Source organism: Schistocerca americana, chromosome 6 (assembly GCF_021461395.2).
Source record: "Schistocerca americana isolate TAMUIC-IGC-003095 chromosome 6, iqSchAmer2.1, whole genome shotgun sequence".
Lineage (NCBI taxonomy): Eukaryota > Metazoa > Arthropoda > Insecta > Orthoptera > Acrididae > Schistocerca > Schistocerca americana.
In genome coordinates, this window is record NC_060124.1 from 610,611,524 (window position 1) to 610,637,020 (window position 25,497).

General features: G+C 42.0%; 1 protein-coding gene across 1 annotated transcript in view; it reads left to right on the top strand.

Moving 5' to 3' along the window:
• LOC124619360 (heat shock 70 kDa protein cognate 5) overlaps positions 1-25,497 on the top strand; it is an 83,661-nt gene that overhangs the window by 35,163 nt on the left and 23,001 nt on the right. Inside the window, exons 5-9 of the mRNA XM_047145682.1 lie at positions 12,507-12,708; positions 12,909-13,015; positions 24,354-24,516; positions 24,631-24,786; positions 24,861-25,007. Coding sequence (XP_047001638.1) covers positions 12,507-12,708; positions 12,909-13,015; positions 24,354-24,516; positions 24,631-24,786; positions 24,861-25,007 — 775 coding nt within the window. The remainder of the gene's footprint in view (positions 1-12,506; positions 12,709-12,908; positions 13,016-24,353; positions 24,517-24,630; positions 24,787-24,860; positions 25,008-25,497) is intronic.

The following is a 25,497-nucleotide window of genomic DNA, read 5'->3' on the forward strand; positions in this document are numbered from 1 at the left end:
TCTCCCCATCCCACCTCAATAGGTCATGGCCACATGTAGCCAGTCCAGCTGCCTTGTGTATGTGTAGGAGTTGTTGCTCATCATTTTGGGGCATTGTAACTTCCAGCAATAAAGTCCATGGCAGGTAGACCTTGGCGTGGCTGGGTACACCCATGGGGTGAGCCCCTGATAGTAGTGGGTGCTAAGCTTCATGCTTCTGGCCACTCTTCCACGGCTGCATCTTCAAACAGGAACGGTTATGTCTTCTCTTACTGTTGCTTCCCCACCCTTCCCCTCCAGAGCCACCCAAACTGGTGGGGAAGGGCGGCAGACTTTAGTACGTTATAAACTGCTCTGCATGTGGGGACAGTCTTTGTCCCCTCTCATGAGATTTCCTGTTGATTTTTCGTCAGGGCACTGATGACCGTGATGTCGAGCACCCCCTCAACCAAACTCATCATCATCATCCAGGGCCACCCTTTGGGAGGAGGGCCAGGCCTGCTGGCTTGGATCAAAATCCTTTCCCCGTTACTTGGTCTGCACCAGGACAGACGAGAGACTTTAACTGCTCCCAAGCTGCTCCTTTCTGTAGAAAATTTGGTGAAGTTGACTCACTAAGATGTGACCTGGTTCACTACTGGTTAAAACATCTGCCAGTCATTTGACTTCCCTTTGTGCTTTCAAGTGCTTTGGACACATCATGGTGAGCATCACTCCTCACCAGGCCTTAAATATGACCCAGGCCATAATCTTCCAAGGGCCATCCTCTTTCAGTCTGACAAAGAACCCGGGACTGATCCGGCATGGTGCAGCATTCATTTCATCTGGCAAGTCTAGAGAGGTTTTTTTTGAAGGAGAATCATGTTGATGCAGGCATTTTTATCCTGTCTTTGGAGGGGATACTCTTCTGGAAAAAGTTATAGTTAACTATTGCGACATGAAGCCTTATATCTCACTTCCAATGTGTTGCCTCCGGTGTCTCCATTTTGGTCACATATCTTCGCGATGTGATGTAAATCCTATTTGTGGTGACTACGGCTGCCTCTCCATGTGGGGCATCCTTGTGCTCCACTGCCCAAGTGCATGAACTGTTCTGGTCCATATTCTCCTTGCTCATTGGGTTACCTGATCTATAAAAAGAAAAGGAAGGTACAGGAATTTAAAACTCTTGACTGTTTATCCTAATCATAAGCCTGACAGAAATTTGACAATCTCCACCTGATATCTTTAATGTCTGTCTTTGCTTCTGTTTCATCCTTTCCTCCTCTTCCTCCCTCCCCCCCTCCCCCCACGCTCTTCCCCCACTCCTCCTCCCTTAACTTTGGCCTGTTTTCTTCCCTTTCCTCCTCTCACAGAACCGCTCCTTCTCTTCAGCCAGAGAAGAAATCTTCTCTGGCACCCACAGAGGATGGGGCTCCCACTAGAAATCCCAATCTCCAATGTCTCCAGGACAAGAAACCTTTTATTTTGAACAGGACCAATGCTCTGTGGGCCTCAAGGCTGCTCATTCTTTCATATCTTACAATTCCTATGACTCTCTCTCTTTGCTACCACATCTCCTCACACCCTCCTTAGGAGGAGTAGCAGACGCACAAGTTCAGGACAAAGCCTCTCTGACATCCTATGGGGTGTTGCTCCCCCTCCCTCTGAATTCAATCATACATTCATTGATGACACTCAATGCTTACCTCTGACGGTCACTGACTTGGCACAGTGATCTATTCTGGCCTGTTCAGTGGCCATCCAGCCTCTAATACTACTCTCCTCCGATGAAACTCTTATCACCATCTTCCAGAATTGGTCTCTTCATTCTCTCTGCTATGTAGCTTTCGTTGTATTGCAGGAATCTTGTTTCATGGATACACATAGTGGTTTCTGAGCCTTCTGCCAGAACTGGGTTGATCCTTTGAGAGCCTCCAGTGTACATTGGTTCACATGGACACAGTTAGTTCTTGGGTTCATCCTTATACTTTGCTGGAAGCAGTGGCTGTTCAGATCTGTTTAGACTCTGCTGTAAAAATATGCAATATTTTGTATCCCCCCCCCCCCCCTCCCCAGACTGGCCTCCTATGCCTCCTGCTGTTCTTGCCCTCCTTAAACAGCTCCCTCCCCCCCTTCCTTCTTCTTGGTGTTTTGGCACCCCAACCATCTGTTGGGTGGTATTGTGACCACTAATTGGGGCAGCACTAACTGGGGCAGGCTTGTTAAGACCTGCTGGCTGGGCTTCATCTCTGTCTCCACAATGCAGGGGCCCTGACACACTTTGGTGTGACACATGGCACTTAGTCAGCCGTTGAGATTTCCTTCTGTAATCCTGGATTCCTCCCCTCCATTCAGTGGAGAATTCATGACAATTTTTGCAACAGCGATCAATTTGTGATCATCTTATCTCTTCTCCAGCATCACTGACCTTGGCCTTTAGTAATGTGGGTTGGGAGGGCTTTTCCTCAGCTGCCATCCCAAGTGCTCCACCACAGGATGGCATTGATGATCCCTTCAGCAGTTGCTTCTGTGATTCCTTCTTCCTCAAATTCTTCCCCACAGAAGACTGTCCCTTGGTGGACCAGCAAGATTGCTGCTGTTGTTAAAATGCACCATCACACCCTCTGATGCTACAAGCAGCATCCATCTGTCGATCAACCCCTGGCCTTTAAACAGCTTCTTATTTGGCCCAAAAGATTTGTAGGGGACAATATATCTCTGCCATAGGGCTGCATACTCCCTCTTGACAGGTGTGGGCAAAGATCAGATGCATATTTGGCTGTTGTCCTGTTGTAGATGTCCTAGGAATTTCCAAAAATTGTGCCGTTGCTGAGCATTTAACCCAGGCCTCAGAATTGGTCCACTAACTGTCCACATTCAGTCTTCTCAAACACCGTCTGGAACAATTCCCTTTCTTTCCCTGCTGCCTGGAGCCTTGTAACACCCAGTTCCGTTAGTGGCAATTTACCAGTTCCCTTGCCATCTGCTCAGACATGGCTCCTGGACCAGATCGGGTGCACAACCAATTGCTTCAACACTTATCAGTGGCTAGCAGATATCATAAACTTGCCCCTTTTTTTTTTTTTTTTTTTTTTTTTTTTTTTTTTTTTTTTTTTTTTTTTTAAAAAAACAGTAACTGGAGTGAGGGGGAATTCCCTTCCCAGTGGCGAGAAAGTGTCGTTCCAGTTTTGAAATTAGATAACTATCATCCAGTCAGTTAACCGACTGCGCTCTGCAAGTCACTTGTACAAATGTTGAGTTGAAATCTGTATTGGATCCTTGAACATTTGGAACTTTTGGCTTCAACTCGATGGTTTTTCCCAAGGCTGCTATACTGCAGATAATTTAGCCCACTTGGAACCTGATATCCAAACAGCTTTTGCCCAGGGTCTACACCTTTTTTCGATCTGCCTAAAGCTTTTGATACCACACAGTGCCACCACATCCTTGCCGCTTTACATGAATGGGGCCTCTACAGCCTGCCACTGATTTTTATCCATAACTTTCCACGTCGCACTTCTTCGGTACAGGTTGGCACCTTCCAGCTGCACGATGATGGAGTTGCACAGGATTCTGTTTTGAGTGTCCCTCTCTTTTTAGTGACTGTCAGTGGTGTGGTGGCAGCTGCAGGATCTGTGGTGTCCTCCCTTTGTGTACTGATAATTTTTGTGTTTAATTTTGTTTGGCCTTAATGGGTGGTGTTGAATGCAGACTGCAGGGAGCAATACATAGTGCAATCTTGGGCTCTTCGTCATGGTTCCAGTTTTTGGCTGCAAAGACCTGTGTTATCCATTTCTGTTGTTGCTGTAGGCCAGTTCCTCCTTGTGACTGACTAATTGTTTTTGGGACTGGTCTTTGATGCCCAATTGACATAGCTTCCCCACCTTTGTCAACTAAATAGTGCATGTTGATCTCACCTTAGTGCTCTTCGATGTCTCAGTACCGCCATTTGGGGCATGGACCACTCTACTCTGATACGGCTTTATTCAGCATTGGTCCTGTCCTGTCCTAGATTACGGGAGTCTCGCATATGGCTCAAAGTTGCCTCTGATGTTACAGATGCTGAACCCGATACACCGCTGTGGGGTATGACTGTTAACTGGTGCCTTTCGGACTAGCCCCATGATCAGTCTCCTAGCAGAGGCAGGGGTTCCACGAAGTGTGCTCTGCACCAACAACAGTTGAGCGCTTAAGCATTATGCATCCGCTGGTACCTGGAGCATCCGAACTACCATCTCGTCTTTCCAGATATGTTGATCCTCTACCAGCAACGGTGGCCCACGTCTGGAGTTATGATCCCCACTGCTGGCACAACGTATTTAGCTGGGACAGTGTAGCCGTACAGATTAAATACACACATCAAAAAAAGTTTTGCTTCACCTCGATTTTGTAACCTATACGGAAAATTGGAATAATAGTGATCAACATAAACGTCATTTCTGCCCCCCCCCCCCCCCCCCCCTCCCGCAGTAGCATGTCCTCTTGTGTTGACTATCCACAATTTCATCAAGGCACTGTTGGTCCAGATTGGCTCACTCCTCAATGGCGATATGGCATAGATTCAATCTATCCCAGGCATGTTTGATAGGGTTCATGTCTGGAGAACATGCTGGCCACTCTAGCCAAGCAATGGCGTTATCGTAAAGGAAGTCATTCACAAGATGTGCATGATAGGGGCACAAAATTGTCATCCATGAAGACGAAAGCCTCGCCAGTATGCTGCCGATGTGCTTCCACTATCAGTCAGAGGATGGCATTCACATATCGTACAGCTGTTACGGCGCCTTCCATGACCACCAGCAGCTTACATCGTCTCCACATAATGCCACTCCAAATCAGCAGGGCACCTCCAGCTTGCTGCACTCACTGGATAGTGTGTCTAAGGCCTTCAGCCCGACTGGGTTGCCTCCAAACACATCTCCGACGATTGTCTGGTTGAAGACATATGACACTTACTGGTGAAGAGAACATGATGCCATTCCTGAGCAGTCCATTCGGCATGTTGTTGGGCCTATCTGTACCATGCTGCATGGTGTCATGGTTGCAAAGATCGACCTCGCCATTTACGTCAGGAGTGAAGTTGTGCATCATGCAGCCTATTGCGCACAGTTTGAATCGTAACAGGATGTCCTGCGGCTGCACGAAAGCATTATTCAACATGGTGGCTTTGCTGTCAGGGTTCCTCCGAGCCACAATCTGTAGGTAGTGGTCATTGACTGCAGTAGTAACCTTTGGGCGGCCTGAGTGAGGCATTTCATCGACGATTCCTGTCTCTGTATCTCCTCCATGTCTGAACAACATTGCTGTGGTTCACTCAGAGACCCCTGGACACTTCCCATGTTGAGAGCCCTCCCTGGCACAAAGTAACAATGCGGACGGGATCAAACTGTGGTGTGGACCGTCTAGACGTGGTGGAACTACAGACAACATGTGCCGCGTACCTCCTGCCTGGTGGAATGACAGGAACTGATCGGCTGTCAGACCCCCTCTGTCTAATAGGTGCTCCTCATGCATGGTTGTTTACATCTTGGGCAGGTGTAGTGACATCTCTGGTTAACGTCTATCTTCAGGAGTTCTGGGAACTGGGATGATGCAAAACTTTTGTGTGTGTGTGGACAGAGCCTATATTCTCCGGGCATTTTTTTCATCCAGGACAAATTTGGGAAACAACCAAGAATTTTTGAGGATTTCGGAAATTTTTCGTTTCTTAGTTTTCAGTTAAATTTCTGTGGAATAATTTTACTTTTATCTTACTACTGCAGAATAATACTGTAGCAATAAAACATAAACGAGAGAATAACACCAAAATAAAACTTTAATTGCAAAGAAACTGCACTGTTTGGAACAAAACACAGTGGACATACAAGTGTCTGGCAACAGCAAAATGTGCCAAGGCTTTAAGATTAAAGAGTATATAATACTACAATAACAGCAAAGTGCTTTTGATGAACGTGATGTCAGAACTGTTTATGTTTCTAACAAGTTGCAAGAAAATATTGTGAACCGTGGTTTGAAAAGCATTACATAGTAAATTTCCTTTTATGCAAGACGAAACATGTTACGTGTGAGGATGTGCTATGAATTTCTTAAATTGTGGGTCGTTTGATGCTTTCGAAACTTAGAACCAGCCACTCAGAAAAATTTCAGGCTCAGCATGTCAACCATTTATGCCATCATTTAAAATTTTACCGGCACATTCGTATTTGATGCATCTGAAAGAGTAACGCACACTAAAAAAAGACCAATTTTTTCGAGGTTATTTTTTCATATTTATCATAATACTTTCATAGATTACAAATTATGCAATAACAATGGCAAAAAGTATAATTAGCCTTTAAAAAAAGTTGAGGTGAATTCTTGAGCATTTTCACGCATATTCAGCTTTTTTATGGAAATGTTGAAGTGCTCTACGGAACATGTATTCAGCCAGGTAACCCATGAAATGTTCGCTGCACAACAGCAGTGAAATTTATAATCGTGCTTTTCAGATGGTGCAGTTTAACCTGTGCTCTTAGGATCCTGGCTACCACACACTCTGAACAAGAGCAAACAATTTTTGACGACCAGTATTATATGTGAAAGCTTAGCCTTTCTTGATGAAAAATATCATCTAGTAGTCGTATTCTGGAAAGCAAGTATAAATGTTACTGGATTATATTTTCCCGAATTCTAAGGCCACTGAGTGCTATATGGTCTCTTTTTCCATATAGTAGCATGGGTATTCTTGTCTTTTGATGATCTGTGTTCGAAAATTACCTTGCTGTATTTGATGAATTTGTATATATACTTTTGTAGTGCCAAAATAAGCACTGTAATTGTTGCCGCACATTAAAGATCTTTCATGAATGTGTTGTTTTTGCTGGGAGTGCCAGAAAGTTCTACACCGGTGTATAAAGTCTCTACCATTCAATGGATTGATATCATTTACAGGTATACTGTGTGAGGGAGTGTTCGCTTTTAACAGAATATGGGCTGTGAGAAAGTAATTAAAGGGAAATTGCCTGGTAGAATTTAGCACAGAGTGCACACATTTAATCATTGTTAGTTGGTTTAAGAATTGAGAAAGAAGGATGTAGGCCTACATGTAGAAGAGACAACGAGACACTGGATGGTTTCAATTTTATTTTATAATGTAATGGTAAATAATGAAAGGATTAAAAGTAACCACTCACTGTACAGTGGTGGCATTGAATTGTCAGTAGGCACAAATAAGGACAGAATGTTGCCACCTTCCGCTTCACAATGCACACTCTGTGCAAAATTCTCCCATGTTGCTTCTGTCTTCCAGTTCATTACTCCAGTCCATTTTCCACTAATATATTTCCTTCCTTCCTTCCTTTTCTTATTACTGAATACCATTTCAGTTTCCATCTCCCGTAAAATTACTAAATCACTTATTTTATTTCATCATAAATTCTTCAATCTCCATCTGCGGTACTAGTCTGCCTACATATTTTTATTTCTGTGAGGCTTTGTCTCTTTCTCGGCAACAGAAATACATTCACTGTGGTATTCATAGTTGTTAACCTGCAATCATTTATTTTTTTTGGTTCATTATTAGGCATACTCTTATATTGTCCATTTCAAATTTTGTTGGTAACCCTGTACTCATCTAGCAATAAATCTTTTTATTTGTGCCACTACACTAATTCCACTTCAATCTCTCCCATTTCAAGTTCTCTAACCTACATGTCGAATTAAGGGACATAATGTTGTATGCTCTACCCTGTAGAATGCCAGTAGTTTGTTCTGTTCCCAGTAGTCCTTGCCTGTGATTTGGTTGCAGACCACACTGGCTGACAACAGAAAGTGAAGCACATCAGAAGACATGGTCAGATATCAATGTAATGCCTTACGTGCAACCACCGCCAGTGGATGTGCAAATGATTAAAGAGTTTTGGCACTGGCATACAGAACGGCTGTCAGAATGCATTAGTGTTAGTGTTGGGTATCAAGCTAGGTAGAATATGATGGTGGCCGGGAAGTAACTATGTATCATTGAATTGATATTGGTTGAATAATATTGGAAACAGTGCAGATACACAGAACATTAAATAGTATAGTGATTTTCCATACCGCGTAATACCGAGGTGGTACACTCGACAGTGAGAAAGATGGCCGACTGCATGGATTGCTTCATAGTTTGAAGTTTGAAATTTGATTGTTCTTTTGGAGAGTTGCTGGCATACAGTGAAGGGAAGAAGTGAATCAGTTTGTCTGGAGGCAATAAAAAATTGTCATTCGAAGATAATGACCACAGATTTGGTGAAGAATGCAGTGAAAACAGGTGATCCATCCATGTCATTGGTGTTCTGAGAATGTGACAATTCTGCAGAACTCGTGCAGTGATAGCCTGAAGAAATCGATACAGCCTGCAGCATGTGAAAATGGACTCGTGGGGCACCTGTGCATCAAGTATTTTATAAAAAATTAAACTTTTGAGCATGGAAATCCCATTACATGCAGCAGCTGACACTGGAAGACTGTGATTGCAGGATGGAGAATGGGGTGTTGTTATTGGATTGGCACTAAGATTGGCTCCAATTGTATCACATCACCTTCTGGAGTGATGAGGCCATATTTCTTGATAAGTTTCATCAGTCAGCACTATTGCCAATACCGGGCGTCACAGGATGCTGATGTTACGGTGTAGAGGATGTTTTCTCGTCCAAAAGTGACCATGCGGTGTGGCATATCAGCTACGAATGTCGTTGGCCCATATGTTGTCTGTGACACAATGAACAGGGAACACTACCTTTGACGCAGTGAATGGGGAATGCTACCTTCAAATACTTCATGATCACATTTGGTCCATGATATCTGGATGGGAAAATAATATATTCAGTATCTTCATGCAAGACTGTGTACCATGTATCTTTGCAATTGTTGAGTGGGACATTTCCTGGGGAGATATGGACATCACGAATGGCCTGCAAGAAGTCCAGACCTGACTTTTTATGGGGCTGGGCAAAAGAGGTGTACCAGACAAAACTTTCACATCGGACAGATCGGAAGTACGGATTCAGGAAGTTTCTTATTCTTATCAACATCTTACACAACTTCCTCCAAAAAGCTGTGTATTCCATTCCAGATTGTTTGAGAAGATTGGTTGATGCCAAGGTCCCTACGTTAAAATTTAATGGACTTTTAACGTGCGCCTGATATTCTCATATAGTTGTATATAATTAATTTCAAGTAAATAACTCTGCAGGATAAAAGTTATGTCAGTTTCAGTACCTAGTTACTTCTCACCCATCCTGTAAAAGGGTTGTGAAAAGTGCCAGATGTGTGAAGGACACAGAGATGGTGCGTGATCGTATAAGGAAAGGGCTTCAGTGTGGGTCTCCATTTGGCAGGCTTATTGAATTGTGCAATATCTGGACTTGTGGGGGAATTCAGATGTTACAGAAGTCCAGTGTTGGACTGCAAGGAAACTCAGTGGGAGGCATACTTGTCTTAAAGATTCTAGTTAACCACTACCCCCAATAGAGGATTGCTGTATTAGGCACCAAGCACATTCTAACCCCTTAACATCTGTGCCTGCCATAAGAGAATAGGTAATGGACTCCCTACAACTTTGTATGTCATCCTAGAGCATTGGTCAGAGATTAGGAGCAGCTATACTAGGGAATTATAGTCACATGTAGGTGCTGCTAACACCTCAACACAAGCAAGTGTTTAGAGTGGTGCTATGACTGGGAAGCAGGCCTGCTGTGAAGGGTTTCATATTGTGTTCAATGGTGGATCACAAATCTGTGCTAACCCTGATGACTGTTGCAACCTGGTGAGGAGAGCCATCAGGTGTTACTTAGTCTGGACTGGTAGTAATTGAGGGAACTCTGGGGGGCACAATGCTATGTCAGGGACATCCAGCATTCACGTATGTTACCTCTCGTGTCACATTATCGTGGTGGCAATTTCTCAACAGTACAATGCTTGTCCACAAATGAAGTGTGTATCTTTGAGCTGTCTGCTTGATGTTGAGGCTTTACTGTGGTCTGCAAGAACCCCAAATCTGTCTCCGATAAAATTTGTGGGACTAGCTTAGACATAAACGGTGATGCAGTGACAGTATCAAGGAGTGGCCACAACAGTTGAAGGCCAGCTTGCCTCAGGAGAGGATACTGTGGCTGTGTAACACCCTTTCAATCCAAATTAATGCATGCATGCATGCAAGCAAGCCACTTATCATCCTAATAAGTGGGTTCCTACTGCCAAATTATTTGCAAATTTGACTTGATATTGTAGTAAATAAAATAAAGTTCTGTACCTTTTCAACCACTGAGGTTTCGTTTTCTTTCCACTGCCTCTTTAGGGGCTTAACTTTTTTAGTCAGGCAATGTGTGTCCTTTCTCTGTAAGAAAGGCAGTGGGATGGTATTAATAACTATTAACTATGACATCTGCCATTTCCCTAGACATGTATTAACATATCAGGACAGTTGCTTACAACTTAACTTCACTGTTGCACAGAATCTACGTTTATACCCTGTGATCCACTGTAAAGTGCAAGCCGGAGGGTACCAGTTAGTAGGGTTTCTTCCCTTCTGTCATGTACGGAGTGCAGGAAGAATAATTGTTTGAATGGAGGAAAGTGCACAGGCATAGGCATAAAAATATTTGACCAGCTCCCTTGTCAATAAAAGGTCTTAATGGATGTTGTAATTCTCCCTATACGACAACTCCTACTCCGTAGATGAATTTCGAACGACGACGTATTTATGTGGTTGGGTTACATTTAGCAAATTTTGCTGTTGATTAGGATTAAAACAAAGTCCAGTTATGTCAGTGTAGTCTTATAAAGAGAAATTATACCTTATTTTTTGAACCTACTGACATATTGCCAACTAAACTAATGCTACTATCTGTACTCAAAATGAATGGTGGAAGGATTGCTTCCCCATTTGATCAATCTAATTTTGACTCTGTGATTTTTCTGAACAAATCAAAGAAATCACTTGGATGGTTTCATTGGAAGGGCCAAGGTAGTTTTCCTTTACAGTCCTTTAATTATGTGATCTTGTGCTCTATCTTTAATGATCTTGTCATTGGTGGATAATAAACTATAATCTGCCTCAAGTACTGCCAGTGTTTTCATGTCTCTTTCCCATCTTATTTCTGTCCAGCTTTTCCATTTGAGTTACTTTTCTCTTTTATGCTGGTATTTCTTTCCTTTCCTACACCTTCACTACTTACTTTCAATTTTCCTGTTGGTTTCTTTGTCTATTCTTCCACGTTTGCTACTGTTTCTTAGAAAGTAAGATTTTTTTTTCCATTTGTTGTACTTGATTATTAAGAGCAATTCAGAAGCCACAAACCAAATTGAACTGTAATACTTAACTTCACTACTTGTAGCTTTACTGTGTGTTGAACATACACAGCCGGTTTTGGAAGTTTGTGCTATTTTTAGTTGAACACCTTTATTGCATATTCTCTACTCTCTCCTGCTTTTCTTTCCTTTACCTTTACGTGGAAGGTAACAGTTCCATGGCACAACTTTGTTGACTTGCAATGAATGCAAGTTGCATTATTAACAGCAAAGTTTCGGACAGAAACATTTTTCTTTCGTAGTTTGAAGAGTGAAAACTTCACACACAGTAGACGGCTGTCCTTTGACACTACATATATCAACAAAATGTGTCTGCGTGCATCACGAAGTTATTGGGCCCTGTACTGAAGGGACTTGCTCATCATTCCCATGAAATAGCCTTAGAACAAAATAACTGGACTACTTTAACTAATATCTTCAAAGAAAGTTTCACTTATAGAACACACATTACAGAAAATATTCAGTTTTATACAAACAGTTTATACCAAGTACTCTACTGATAAATGAAACAAAAGAATAGAACTCTCCTCTTTTTCTATGGGCACACAAAAACTACTTCACATTATTCAGCCACTGTTGGCATTACCTTGTCAACAGAAAAACTATTAAATCCCTCATGAGAATCTCACAATATGAAATGATTGTGTGTCTCAGTGCATCAGTACTAGAAGATCCGCAGTTTGAGTTTCTATCTCCGATCACTTTTAGGATCTGTACATCAGTTATCACCTTTCACAGTGTTTGTTAATGTGAAATTTCATCATGTTTTGATGTTCATTTTAAAATGTCAGTCTGCCTAAATAACAATAAGTTAGTTAAGGTCAGGGGAAGGCAGTACTGTACCACTTCCATTAGGACATGCTGAGTAAAACATGGCGCATCCCAAACCGACTTTCTGATTACACTTCACCTTCTTTTTTATGAAACAGTATGCTAATTAAAACCTATTCTGGAAATAATACCGTAGCATATCAGTTTGCAGCTGTTCCTGTTCATGTTTTGAAAATATGCTAAAAAAATAAGTCGCATAATTACTTCATTCTAGTGACTTCACAAATAAATTTCTGGTCTTGACAAGTCAGTGTGAGTGAGACAGAATACCTTTTGTATGTTAATTCAAAATGCATGGACATTTTAAATGTGATGACCACTCATGAGTACCTCTTGCATTGTGATAACCGTAAACTGTTTAAATTTACAAATACTTACTTTTGCAGGAAAACAGTTTCGTATAAGATAGTTAAGGCATCAAATGGTGATGCATGGGTAGAGGGCAGTGATAAGAAAATGTACTCTCCAAGTCAAATTGGAGCATTTGTTTTAATGAAAATGAAAGAAACTGCAGAAAGTTACCTCAATACATCAGTTAAGAATGCTGTGATAACTGTGCCTGCTTACTTCAATGACTCGCAGCGTCAGGTAAAGATTGTGTTTCACACCGCATCATACTTTACAAAAATTCTTAAAGTACCATAGTTCGTATGAACTATTGCAATGATGTCTTATTTTTCGTCTCTGAATTATGTATGAAGAGAGAATTTTCTGAGTGTGCAGACATTATAAATAATGATTACTCAAAATAGTTGTAAGTCTGAAACCGAATGCATTCTCTATTTCAGGCAACGAAGGACGCTGGTCAGATTGCAGGCTTGAATGTGTTGCGTGTCATTAACGAGCCGACAGCTGCTGCATTGGCATATGGCATGGACAAAACAGAAGATAAGGTGTAAGTTTCTTTTACTTATAAAATTGATATCAGACCAGTATAGTACATGCTTCTTTATAATAAACAGAGCTGCCCTCCAGAATGAGATTTCCACTCTGCGGTGGAGTGTGCGCGGATATGAAACTTCCTGGCAGATTAAAACTGTGTGCCGGACCGAGACTCGATCTCGGGACCTTTGCCTTTCGTGGGCAAGTGCTCTACCAACTGAGCTACCCAAGCACGTCTCACACCCCGTCCCCACAGCTTTACTTCTACCAGTACCTCATCTCCTACCTTCCAAACTTTACAGAAGCTCTACTGTGAGGTCCCGAGTTCGAGTCTCGGTTCGGCACACAGTTTTAATCTCCCAGGAAGTTTCAGAACTGCCCTAACAACATACAAAAGGCAATTTTATTTTAAACTAGTGCACAGTTTATACACTTTGTATGGCGTTATGCAATGATGTCTAATTTTTCGTCTCCGAACTGTATATGTGGAGAGAATTTTCTGAGCATCTTTAAAACAAATGCCAGTACAACAAACTTGAGATGTGATATTACCTACAGATTTGGTTTTTTGACCTGTTTACTTTAACAGCTCTCTTGGTAGCCTACTTTAACAGTATGTTGATGGATTACTGTCAGCTGTTGGTTTCATAAGCAATGTCAGATGAGGACGATGGTTCAAACCTGTCTTGCCATCCTAATTAAGGTTTCCCGCAATTTCCCTAAATCACTTAAGATGGATGGGGATGGACTTGTCAGAAAGTTAAATATTTTGCTGTCTCTTTGATTGTGCCTGTCTGCACCTCAACACCACCTCCCTATGATAACTAGCAATCTATCCTTTCCATTTTGTTGACATGTTATGAAAACAATAGATTCCTACTCACCATATGGCAGAGATGTTGAGTCACAGGTAGGCACAACAAAATAATGTCAAAGAAGTAAGGTTTTGGCCAAAAAGGCCTTCAGAAGAATACCCCCCCCCCTCTCTCTCTCTCTCTCTCTCTCACACACACACACACACACACACACACACACACACACACACACACACACACACACTATATCTGGGTGGTATCCCGCTGTCTGCTGAACCTACACAATATCCTCATCCATCTCTACACAACTCCTGATAAATCCTGATCCCAACCCCTTGCCTCATGGCTCATATATATACCTGTAATCGATCTTGATGCAGGACCTGTCCCATACGTTGCCCCACCACCGCCTACTCCAGTCCAGTCACAAGCATTACGTGCACCATCAGAGGCAGCACTGTGTTGCGTTCTATGTCGGCATGATGTGACAGCCATCAAGCTGTCAGTCAGCATGAATGACCACTGATAAACTGTGGCCAAGAAACAGCTGGACCACCAAGTTGCTGAACACACTGCCCAACATGTTTCTTAATTTAATGATTGCTTTTCAGCTCTTGCCCCTTGGATCCTTCCTTCAAACACCAGCTTTCCTGAATTGCACAGGTGGGAATGAACTCTTCCTGCAATATATTCTATGTTCCTTTAAGTTTCATGGCCTCAACCGTTGTAAGTCCTTGTTTACACCCAACTAATTTTCTTCCCTGTTCCCACTCCAGTACTACACAGCCTTCTATTCCACCAACATAACCACAGTCTTTATACTTCTCTCATTTTCTGCTGCCCGCCGTCTGTCTAATTTCTTGACTGCATCTAGCTGCCCTACTCTCTCCCTCCACCTTGTCTCTGTATGCTCGCACAAGCAACACTTACCATCCCGCACTCCTATCCTGCTGTCCCTCCCCCACCCCAGTCTCCTCCTTATCCCCGCCACTGAGATTGCATCTCCCATCATGCGCTGCTGCTCTGTCTGGCCTCGGCAGTCAGAGACTGTGGTAGTGTGTGTGTGTGTGTGTGTGTGTGTGTGTGTGTGTGAGTTGCTCATTTGTGTGTGTGTGTGTGTGGGGGGGGGGGGAGGTGTCTTACTCCGATGAAAGCGTTTTTGATTGAAATCTTACTTGTTTGACAGTCTTTTTGTTGTGTGTATCTACAACTCCACATGTCTGTTATATGGTTAGTAACAGTCAAGCTTTTTCATAAGTGTGTCATTATTCCATCCAGGACTTCCCATTTTGTTGCTATTTAAATTCTTTGAGTGTGTTAGGAAAGACAGTGAGAATTTAGTAAGAGCGACAACTTGCAATAACAGAACGATGACTATAACTTAGTTTTAGTAGAAATCACATTTGGACATTTAAGATGACATAGGAGCTAGCAGAAATATAAGTAGGAAAAAGTAATGTAACCATGTTGGTACACAGGCCTGAATGATTTACATGGAATATGCCATAATTTATATTGAAACAAGTTTTGCTTTTAGAACTGATAGTCCGTCAATATTTAAACGCCGTTTTTAATTTTTCGTTGTTCATAATAAAGCCTGGTCCCCAATTTTCTCTCTGCATTGTTCCTCTGTAACAAGGCGTGTCTAGTTCTCAATTCTCTATTGGCTGTCTTTCTTCCTTTGAACTTCTGATAACCCTGCTATATATTATTTTATTTGTTTTTAATACAGTTTCTGCACTACTAAGATGCCTTTGATTGTTAAACTTTGGCAACTTATTTCTAGCTACATGGAAAGTAAGAATGTCGATAACAGATGGAAATGTTATTGCTCACTCAGCAAAACTTTTTGCGAAAGAAATAGCAGGGGATGTCCGCTGGGCTGAAAGCATTACTAGAATTCTGTCAGCCCACTTCTCCTCATAATCCAATATTATGAAAAGTATAGTTGTTATTCACCATATACCGGAGCTGCTGAGTCACAGATAGGCACAGCAAAAATAGTTGGAAAGTAACAGAAAGTAAGCTTTTGGCCAGCAAGGCCATCAGAAATAATCTCTCTCTCTCTCTCTCTCTCTCTCTCTCTCTCTCTCTCTCTCTCACACACACACACACACACACACACACACACACACACCAAATGACTGCTGTCTCTGGCTGCTGAGGTCACTTTCTGACGGCCTTTTTGTTGTGCCTGTCTGCGACTCAGCATCTCCGTTACGTGGTGAGTAACTGCTCTCCTTCATAATATTGTTACATTCCATCCTGGATTTTCCATTGTTGAATTTCTCCTAGTATTCCTTCATCCAATCCTAAACACTGACGTCCCAGGAACTCGCATATAACCATGGTACACTAGCTTGCCAGGGCCTTGAGAATTTGGTGAGATGCGTGATCAGTGTCTGCTAAACTGTTGCAGAACTATGCTAACAACAATCTCAGCCTAGATCTGAGTGCCTGCGAATATGAGCAAGGAATCAACACAACCTGTTCACATACCAAGCATGTGCTACCAGAACCCTGATCTCTCCAGTTAAGTGTCATTATTTGGCATTTGGCCAGTCTGTGGCCTGTAGTAGGTTTGGTCCAGATTGGTGAGAGTTTGACACAGGAAATTATCTGCAGTGCAGATAGGTTGTAGCTTCTCCCCGATGTTATTCAATCTGTATATTGAGCAAGTAATTAAGGAAACAAAAGAAAAGTTCGGAGTAGGTATTAAAATCCATGGAGAAGAAATAAAAACTTTGAGGTTTGCTGATGACATTGTAATTATGTCAGAGGCAGCAAGGGACTTGGAAGAGCAGTGGAACGGAATGAATGGACAGTGTCTTGAAAGGAGGGTATAAGATGAACATCAACAAAAGCAAAACGAGGATAATAGAATGTAGTCGAATTAAGTTGGGTGATGCTGAGGGAATTAGATTAGGAAATGAGGCACTAAAAGTAGTAAAGGAGTTTTGCTATTTGGGGAGCAAAATAACTGATGATGGGTCGAAGTAGAGAGGATATAAAATGTAGACTGGCAATGGCAAGGAAAGTGTTTCTGAAGAAAAATTTGTTAACATCGAGTATTAAGTGTGAGGAAGTCGTTTCTGAAAGTATTTGTATGGAGTGTAGCCATGTATGGAAGTGAAACGTGGACAATAAATAGTTTGGACAAGAAGAGAATAGAAGCTTTCGAAATGTGGTGCTACAGAAGAATGCTGAAGATTAGATGGGTAGATCACATAACTAATGAGGAGGTATTGAATAGAATTGGGGAGAAGAGAAGTTTGTGGCACAACTTGACTAGAAGAAGGGATTGGTTGGTAGGACATGTTCTGAGACATTGAGGGATCACCAATTTAGTATTGGAGGGCAGCGTGGAGGGTAAAAATCGTAGAGGGAGACAGAGAGATGAATACACTAAGCAGATTCAGAAGGATGTAGGCTGCAGTAGGTACTGGGAGATGAAGAGGCTTGCACAGGATAGAGTAGCATGGAGAGCTGCATCAAACCAGTCTCGGGATTGGAGACAACAACAGTTGAAGTCTGTAACATGTTTGTGTTGTGTTTATTAAACTTAGGCAGCAATGTAATATGTTATTTTTATCTTATTGTAATTAATTTACTGGTCTTCTGTCATTACTTACTCTGTTCAGTTCCTCCGTCATTTGCTGAAGTTCTGTTGGATTCCTGGCAAACCACCATTTGCAAATCAAACTTGGTTCTGAAAAGATCCGTTCATCCATACTCCTGCATCGTCGTCATCTTCATTTCCCCTCTATCCAACATCTGGTCAGGTTGGGGTATCAAGGGTACTTCGCCACTTTACTAGGTCTTTTCGCCATTCTTCTTCCACAATTTGGTTCCATGGCAGGTTTCTCCTCCTGAAACTCATCTTTGTTGTATCAATCCGTCTTGTTCTTGGTCTTCATCTTGACCTCTTGCCTTCAATCTTGAACTCTTATCATTCTTCTTGGTATTCTTCCCGCTCCCATCCTCTTCACATGCCCAAACTGTTTTAATCTATTATTTTCAATTTTTTCAGTCAACTTCTCCAATTTCCTTCCTAACATCGTCTCTCTCTCTCTCTCTCTCTCTCTCTCTCTCTCTCTCTCTCTGTCTTGCGAGCATACTTCTCAGAAACTTCATTTCACTGGTTGTATCCTACTCTCCTCTCTTCTACTCATAGTCAAAGTCTCTGAGCCGTGAATTAGTATGGTTGTGAAGCAAGTCTTGTATAGCACCAGCTTGCACTTCATTGGCACTTCCCTTCCCCACACCAAGCCCCTCACACACAGGTAAAATGTACTACTCTGATGTATTCTTTTGCCAATTTCTGTCTCCAAACGAGAATTCCCCATTAATACACTTCCCAAATATTTAAAGTTGTCTACTATTTTAATATCCCGTCCCTTAATATGAATTTGTCCCTTGCCCTCTCTATCCCCTCTGGTTACCACCATGGTCTTGCTTTTCTCCACACTAAATTTCATTCCATATTTCTCGACCATATGATTTAGGGTGTATTTGTTTTTGTACCTCCTTACTTCTTGTTTCCCACACTACAATATCATCAGCAAATAGTAACAGCTTCATCTCTTTCCATCAACTGTCTCATACTAAAGATTGGGTCCACTGTTTATCTACCATGAGAAAAGCCATACTGCTCCTCTTCTAACTGCCCTTTCACTTTCTCTCTCTCTTCTTTCCAGTATCCTCTCCATTAGTTTTGCTATTTGGGATATGAGTGTGATCTCTCGATAGTTGCCACATACTTTCCTCTCACCCTTCTTGAAAACTGGGGTTATTATTCCCTTTCCCCATTCTTCAGGTACACATTTTTGGTTCCAAATGCATCTTATTAGTCTATATAGCCGCTGTAGCCCAACTCGTCCAGCTGCCTTTATCATCTCTACGGTCATTTCATCTATCCCAGGTGCCTTTCCTGTTTTCATTTTCGTCAGGGCTAGTTCCACTTCTAACATCGTTATATCCTCTTCTTCCAGACGCCTGCCTTGCTTCTATTCCCTTTCCATTCCCGCTCTTCACATTTAGTAATTTATCAAAGTACTCTTTTCCATCTTTTCCTTATCTCCTCTGGTTGCATTAATAGCTCTCCGCTTTCCCCTTTCACTAGTTTTGTGTTTTTTTCCTTCCTCATACTCTTTGTAATTCCATATATCATCCTCTTACCACTAGTAACAGCTTTCTCCAACTCTCGGGTGAATTTCTCCCAGCTTTTCCTCTTTTCTTCTGCTACCATTTCTTACACTTATTTCTACTATTCTGGTATTTCTTTTTACTTTCAGCTGTTTGGTCTCTGTTCCATTCATGTCAGGTTTTTTTTATTTTCTTTTACTGCCTCCTTCACCTCTCATTCCACCATCGTGTCTTCTTTTCCTTTACCCTTTCAGACACTCTGCCACAGGTCTTCTCAGCAGAGCTTACAGACGCTTCTTTGAACTTACCCCATTCGTCTTCCACATTGCCGTACTCGGTGTTAGGGATTTTACACTTTTCTTGTACCATGCCATCCTTTAGTTTCCACACTTTTTTCCTTTTCCTTTCTTCCTTTATGCCTTTCAATTCATCGAATCTCATCTTTGCCACCACCACTTAGTGGTCTCCATGAAAAGCCTCTCCTCGGAGTGCAGTTACATCCATCAACTGTCTCCGATTTTTCTTTTCCATCAGAAAGTAATCGATGACTGTCTTCGTCCGTCTATCACTCCATCCATATCTCGTTACCATTTGGCTATTCTTTTTATGGAACCATATTACCCACAATCAGCCAGTTTCTTTCACAGAAATCAATCAGTTTCTCTCCTTCCTCATTTTTCCTTCCATATCCATATTGGCCAGCTATCTCCTCCTTCCCTAGCCTTTCTTTGCCTACCTGCGCATTTAGGTCACCCATTACTATTGCTTCCACACCTATATTTTCTAATACCTCTAGAAAATCCTCTATTTCCTGTTTGTGGTGCATATACTTGGATGAAGTCCTCCACTACATTCCTTGTCCTCAGCCGAATCTCCTATGTTTGGATTTACTATGATACCTACTCCATTCACCTCCTCCCCCAGGGGACCCACAGTCCCTTTTGTGGGTATGTGTGTGGTGCGCACGGGGCCTCGAGCTATTGCAGTCTTCTTCCTTTTTCCAGACTACATTACCGTCCGTGTTACTCTCCTTCCCTGTCCTTGCTCCTTTCTCCCTGCCCCCCTCCCCTCCCTCCCCTCCCTTCCCTCTTGGTGAACTTTTTTATATCGACCTGGCTATTCTCTCTGCTCTGTTTTTTGTATGTGCAATTGTTTAGTTTGCTGTTTACATCTCCTTTTCAGGGTTTTTGGTCCCCTTGGGGTTTGACCTCCATTTCAAACGTTTTCCATTCAGTGTGAGCCATTTGGGGATGAACTCCCAACCCAGTTTCCATAGTGCAGGCTCCTCTCCCCCTCCCCTCACTTTTCCCCTTGCACCTGGCTCCTTTCATGTTAGGTTCCCAGCACGGTAGTCAGTCCGTGTGTGGAGCTGTTAAGTACTCACTTGGCTGAGCCCCCTGACAGCACAGGGATCACACTGGTAGTATGCGAAACACGAAGTCAGTTCTTCCCCTTTTCCACTGTTAGGACTTGTAAAATCCTCTTCCACTTTCCAACCGTTGTCTGTCTTCAACTGTTACCCTGGCGAGGGGCCCTTACAGGGTAATACCATCGGGAGCCAGATGGACCCAGGTTTTTTAATGAGGGTGTTACTCCTCCGCCACCTCTTTCCTCACCACTTAAAAGGTGAGGCCCCAGGCTTGCGACTGGCACTGGTGGAGTTCCATACTCCTGCATCCAATCTAAATGATTTTAAGACCTCTTCCAAGGCTGTAGAAAAGGGTTTTGGTGATATGGTCACCTCATGCAATGCCTTTTCAGTTTTACTCTTTTAAGATTCTAGGTGTAGTCATATGGATGTTGTATTCTTGAATTTTTTCCTTCTGTGAAGATTTTCGAAGAAGTCTTCAGATAACTTCAGTATGGTCTCCTTGTTTGTCATAACAGTGCAATCTGACATCCTGACTGATGTGATAGATCCATGGTATAATTACCTGTTTCATTTACTTCATTTTTTGATTATCAGTTGATGTCTTAATAATCTTATCGTAATACATTTTGACATTTCCTTGTGAGAAAGTTTCTGAATATTTTTAACAATGATGGAAATTCCTGAATCGAGCAATACCCAAAATGAGGGAAAGGCAGCCACTCACTTATAGCAAATCAATGTGTGAAACACAATAACACAACAGTAAACAGCACTAACGCTAGTTTTTCAAGAATTAGTTCCCTTTGTAGCAATAGTACACGCGAATGAATGCACGCACGCATGCACACACACGTACACTTCATGGCAATGGGAAGTCTTGCTATGGCCATTGGAGGTTGTATCTGGGTGTCAGTTTGGAAGCTGGCTCTGGACATTCTCTGCCATACCCTGCATGGGAGGCACGATTGCTGTGTCTGATAACGCCAGCACACAAAACTATTCTACATGAAGTGGACATAAATGTTCAGTTGCAACTACAAAGTGTTTTAATAAATTGCTATACGTGAAACTGTAGAAAGGCTTTACTTAAAATAAATGCAATTTTATAGCTCATCTAAATTGCTTGCTCTCCTGATTTTTCTTCCTCCTCATCAGTGAGCTTCCTTTAAAGTTTTAAAATCACTTGTAAATGGTCAAATCACTCATATTTTCTGTTTACATATTCTTTGACATTACAAGACTCCCAGTGCCTTTGTAAATTGGCTTTGATAAACTAAACATTTTGCAAATTGATACTTTTGTGTAAAAAGATCTGATTCGTCGCACCGCAGATTGGAATGTGAATCCGTGACCCCCACTAAGTCGCAACTGTCGTGCCCTGAGAGAGAGAGAGAGAGAGAGAGAGAGAGAGAGAGAGAGAGAGAGAGAGAGAGAGTGCAGGGAGAGTGCTCAAATGATATTGTGAAGCTCTGCTATACAAAAAGACAGTCCCTCACTGCTGCTCTGATAGTGTTCATTTTATACCCCCTCTGCTACCCCACTGCATCTCTCTTGATATTATTTAGTTTCAGTTGCTGTAACCTATCTTCAGTCCCATGTATCCTACTGTTTAAGGTCCCTGTATGGAATGTGGTAAAAGCTGTCTTGGAGTCACAGCAGTTTATTTCAACCAGTTTCTATGCAGCAGGATGCAGGTGTACCCTGTGTCATGAATACATTGCCATAGTTCATTAAGTCCAGTGCTTCCCACATCCCTTAATCCAGTCTCAGATAGTGACACTCGGGAACTTTCACACGGCACATTTGCCACCTCGTAACCTGGAAGGCCCCTAAGAATTTGGTAAGACACATGTCTGCATCTAAATGTCACCACAGCAGAGATTAAACAGTTTCCTTCTGTTTTCGACAGCTTCTAAATGTAGATGATGGGTTTGCGTGTCTGCAAGGAACATTCTTCTGTGGTTAATTGTTGTCTCCTGTCTGATTAGAAGGGTGCTGATGCCAATGCTCTCCACACTCTTGTACTCTTGTGGTGCAGGTTGGATAGTTGCTTGCATGTGCCTGTTCACTAAACTTAGTATTTTTCAATCATCATCACATAGGACTACGATACAATCAGGTGAGCTGTGCCGTGGGGACTTCAGTGTTTACCAGGACTGTCGACATGGACCAGCAGCATACTTACGTGTTAGATGGTTTGGGCAAGGGGAGAAAGATAGTAGGGAGGAAGAGAGGGTAGGGTGGTTGTTGTCAGGAAGGGGCAGGAGAGCAGTGGGCATAGAGGATAGGAAAGCTGCATGGGTCACCTCACTTTGGTGGCATTTGTCTGCCGTGTCCTGCGGAACCCAGAACTCCAAACACTATTGTTTCATGTAACACGGCCCAAGTGAGCTCTCCTTATATTCCACCAAAGAATGTATATTCACTATAATGTATACATGAATGTTCAGTGAATGTGTATCCATGAACTTCACACCTTAAGTGGGAGTAACTGGTATTTATATCTAGAACTTCAGAAACTGTGAGATGCTGTCCGATTAATTGGGAAAAAACTTACTGACATGCTGTTATTTAGGCTCAGATTTAAGAGACAGGGCAAGAAACAGAAATTTAAGCATTTTGGTAGACTTAGTGTGAACGTGCCTCAGATTCTGCCAGAGGTGCAGTGTAGTAGTTGCAATGAAAGTTCTGCACTGTGTATGTGCACGTAGGAAGAAGGGGAGTGAAAATGCTCAAGGATTTGTAATAGGGAAAGAAGTATAAAAATTGAGTATTCAGAAACTTTTTCCAGACCATTATGAATATCTTTCCTCAAGACTGATGGAACAGTATTGATATCAAATAGGGCTTTACTTTTTTATCTGGTTTTGAACCCACCAATGGCTCCTTTTGTTGAGGAGTTGCAATTGGTATTTCTTGTTATTGCCATAGCGAGATCATCCAGGTTTAGCATTGTTTTGACATTGCACAGATGGGCATTCAGTACTTGGGAGCATAAGATAGCTCAGATTTCCTACACCATAGACACACCAGTGGCTTCAGTGGCCATTGAGACACAATGTTGGAATGTTTTCATCAATGACCAAGGATTGTAGCTTCACTTTTGGGATCCAGATGAAGTTATAAACCTAAACAACCAAACTAAAAATTTTAAAAAATCAGGGCAGCAAAGGTATAGTGGATGGAGGAAAGGCAAGAAGAAATTAAAAAATAAAGGTTGGAGGACTAATTCAGCATATAGAAAACTCAGACAACCTCTGGCGAAATTAAGAGGAAAGGGTAGTAACTAAGAGTGCAGCAGGAATTCCACTCTTAAATGCGGAAGGGGGAGAGGATGGGGGTGGGATAGGGTTGAAAAAGTACACTGAAGGCATCTATAAGGGGGAGGAATTGTCTGATGACGTGGCAGAAGAGGAAATTAGCGTCAGTAGGTATGTCATACGGGATCCAGTATTAAACTGTTACTCCCTTAATCGTAAGAAAAAAAACTTCATGTGAACATTACACTATGTATTCTTCCACATTTGCTGGAACTTCATTGGATTTCATTTAACATGGAGCACAAGCCAAGCTGTCTGGAGTACAGTCAAGTATGATAATGAGGATACATTTTGTCCTGTGTGTTACACGTACATCGACTCAGTGATATGGGGCAATGGCTTTACCAGCACTTTTGGGAAACTTACCCTCATTAAGTTTGCACAACCAGTTTTGTTGCATTGTCACCCAAGTTGCCAGCAGACAAGATTCCATTCCTTTCTAGAAATTGCTAAGCCCCATCCCCTTCTTTGTTTCCCCATGTGTGAGTGCAGGGGGGGGGGGGTGTTTGTGGACTGGCACAGAACTTGTTTTAAAAGCAGCCTTCAGGTTGATTGTTGCTTCGGTTTTGCTTTACGAATTATTGCACCCTAAGTACCAGATCACTTCCGTGGTAGAAATTGTCAGCAAAAGTTGTATTTACTTCAGTTAGTTACTGGTTGAAAGTTCAATTTGTGAATTATCTTGTGTTACTGTTTCAGGGTAGCTGTTTATGATCTTGGAGGAGGTACTTTTGATATTTCTATTTTAGAAATTCAGAAAGGAGTTTTTGAGGTAAAATCGACAAATGGAGACACATTCCTTGGCGGAGAGGACTTTGACAATGTTCTGGTCAACCATTTGGTTGCTGAGTTCAAGAAAGATGTAGGTTTCCTACAGTTTAATTACATATATTTTTACACAATTAAATATTATTGCTAATTTTGTGTGTTGTGTTCATGTAATTTGTTCTTATTTTGGTGACACATATTCTTGCAGCAAGGCATTGATATTACAAAGGATCCAATGGCCATGCAACGATTAAAGGAAGCTGCGGAAAAAGCGAAGATTGAACTGTCATCTTCCCTTCAGACTGATATCAATCTTCCTTATCTTACAATGGACGCTTCAGGGCCCAAGCACATGAATCTCAAGGTGGCTTAGTTTGTCTAGTCTTATTGTACACAGATAGTTTTGTAGAACGTCAGCTAATTGAAATCTGATTTCAGCTAACTCGTTCAAAATTTGAAAGCCTTGTGGGGGATCTCATTAAAAGAACCATTCAGCCTTGTCAGAAGGCCCTCCAGGATGCCGAAGTGAACAAGAGGGATATTGGAGAAGTATTGCTTGTTGGTGGCATGACAAGAATGCCTAAGGTAAGAACACGACTATGTTGTATGTGGTGTGCTCTATACTTGGTGCGCTACGAGTGATGTATGAGAGAAGAAAGTAACATGCTGGTATTGATATTTTATGATGTACAGTTTCATCCAAAATTTTGTGGTGTAAAAATGTTCAGTGTAGTTGTATGTTGCAACTAAGTAGTTGATTTCAGTACTTCCTATGTGATTATGCACAGGCTAGATTATTTGATGGTTAGGATATTGAACATTTGTGTAGGGGTAGTGATGATCGAATCCCTGCCTATCAAACCTAAATTAGATTTTCTGCGGATCCCATAACCAGCGATGTGATTGCAGAGTGTGTTTCTCATACAGTACTGCAGTAACTTTCCTACATGTCAATATAAAATTCCTTTATACCCTCTCTATATGACTGATACTGTTGGGCTATGAAACTATAACCTTACTTTCATTAGTTTGTGTAACTAAAATCTCCATAGACCATGAACATCGATGAGGAGGG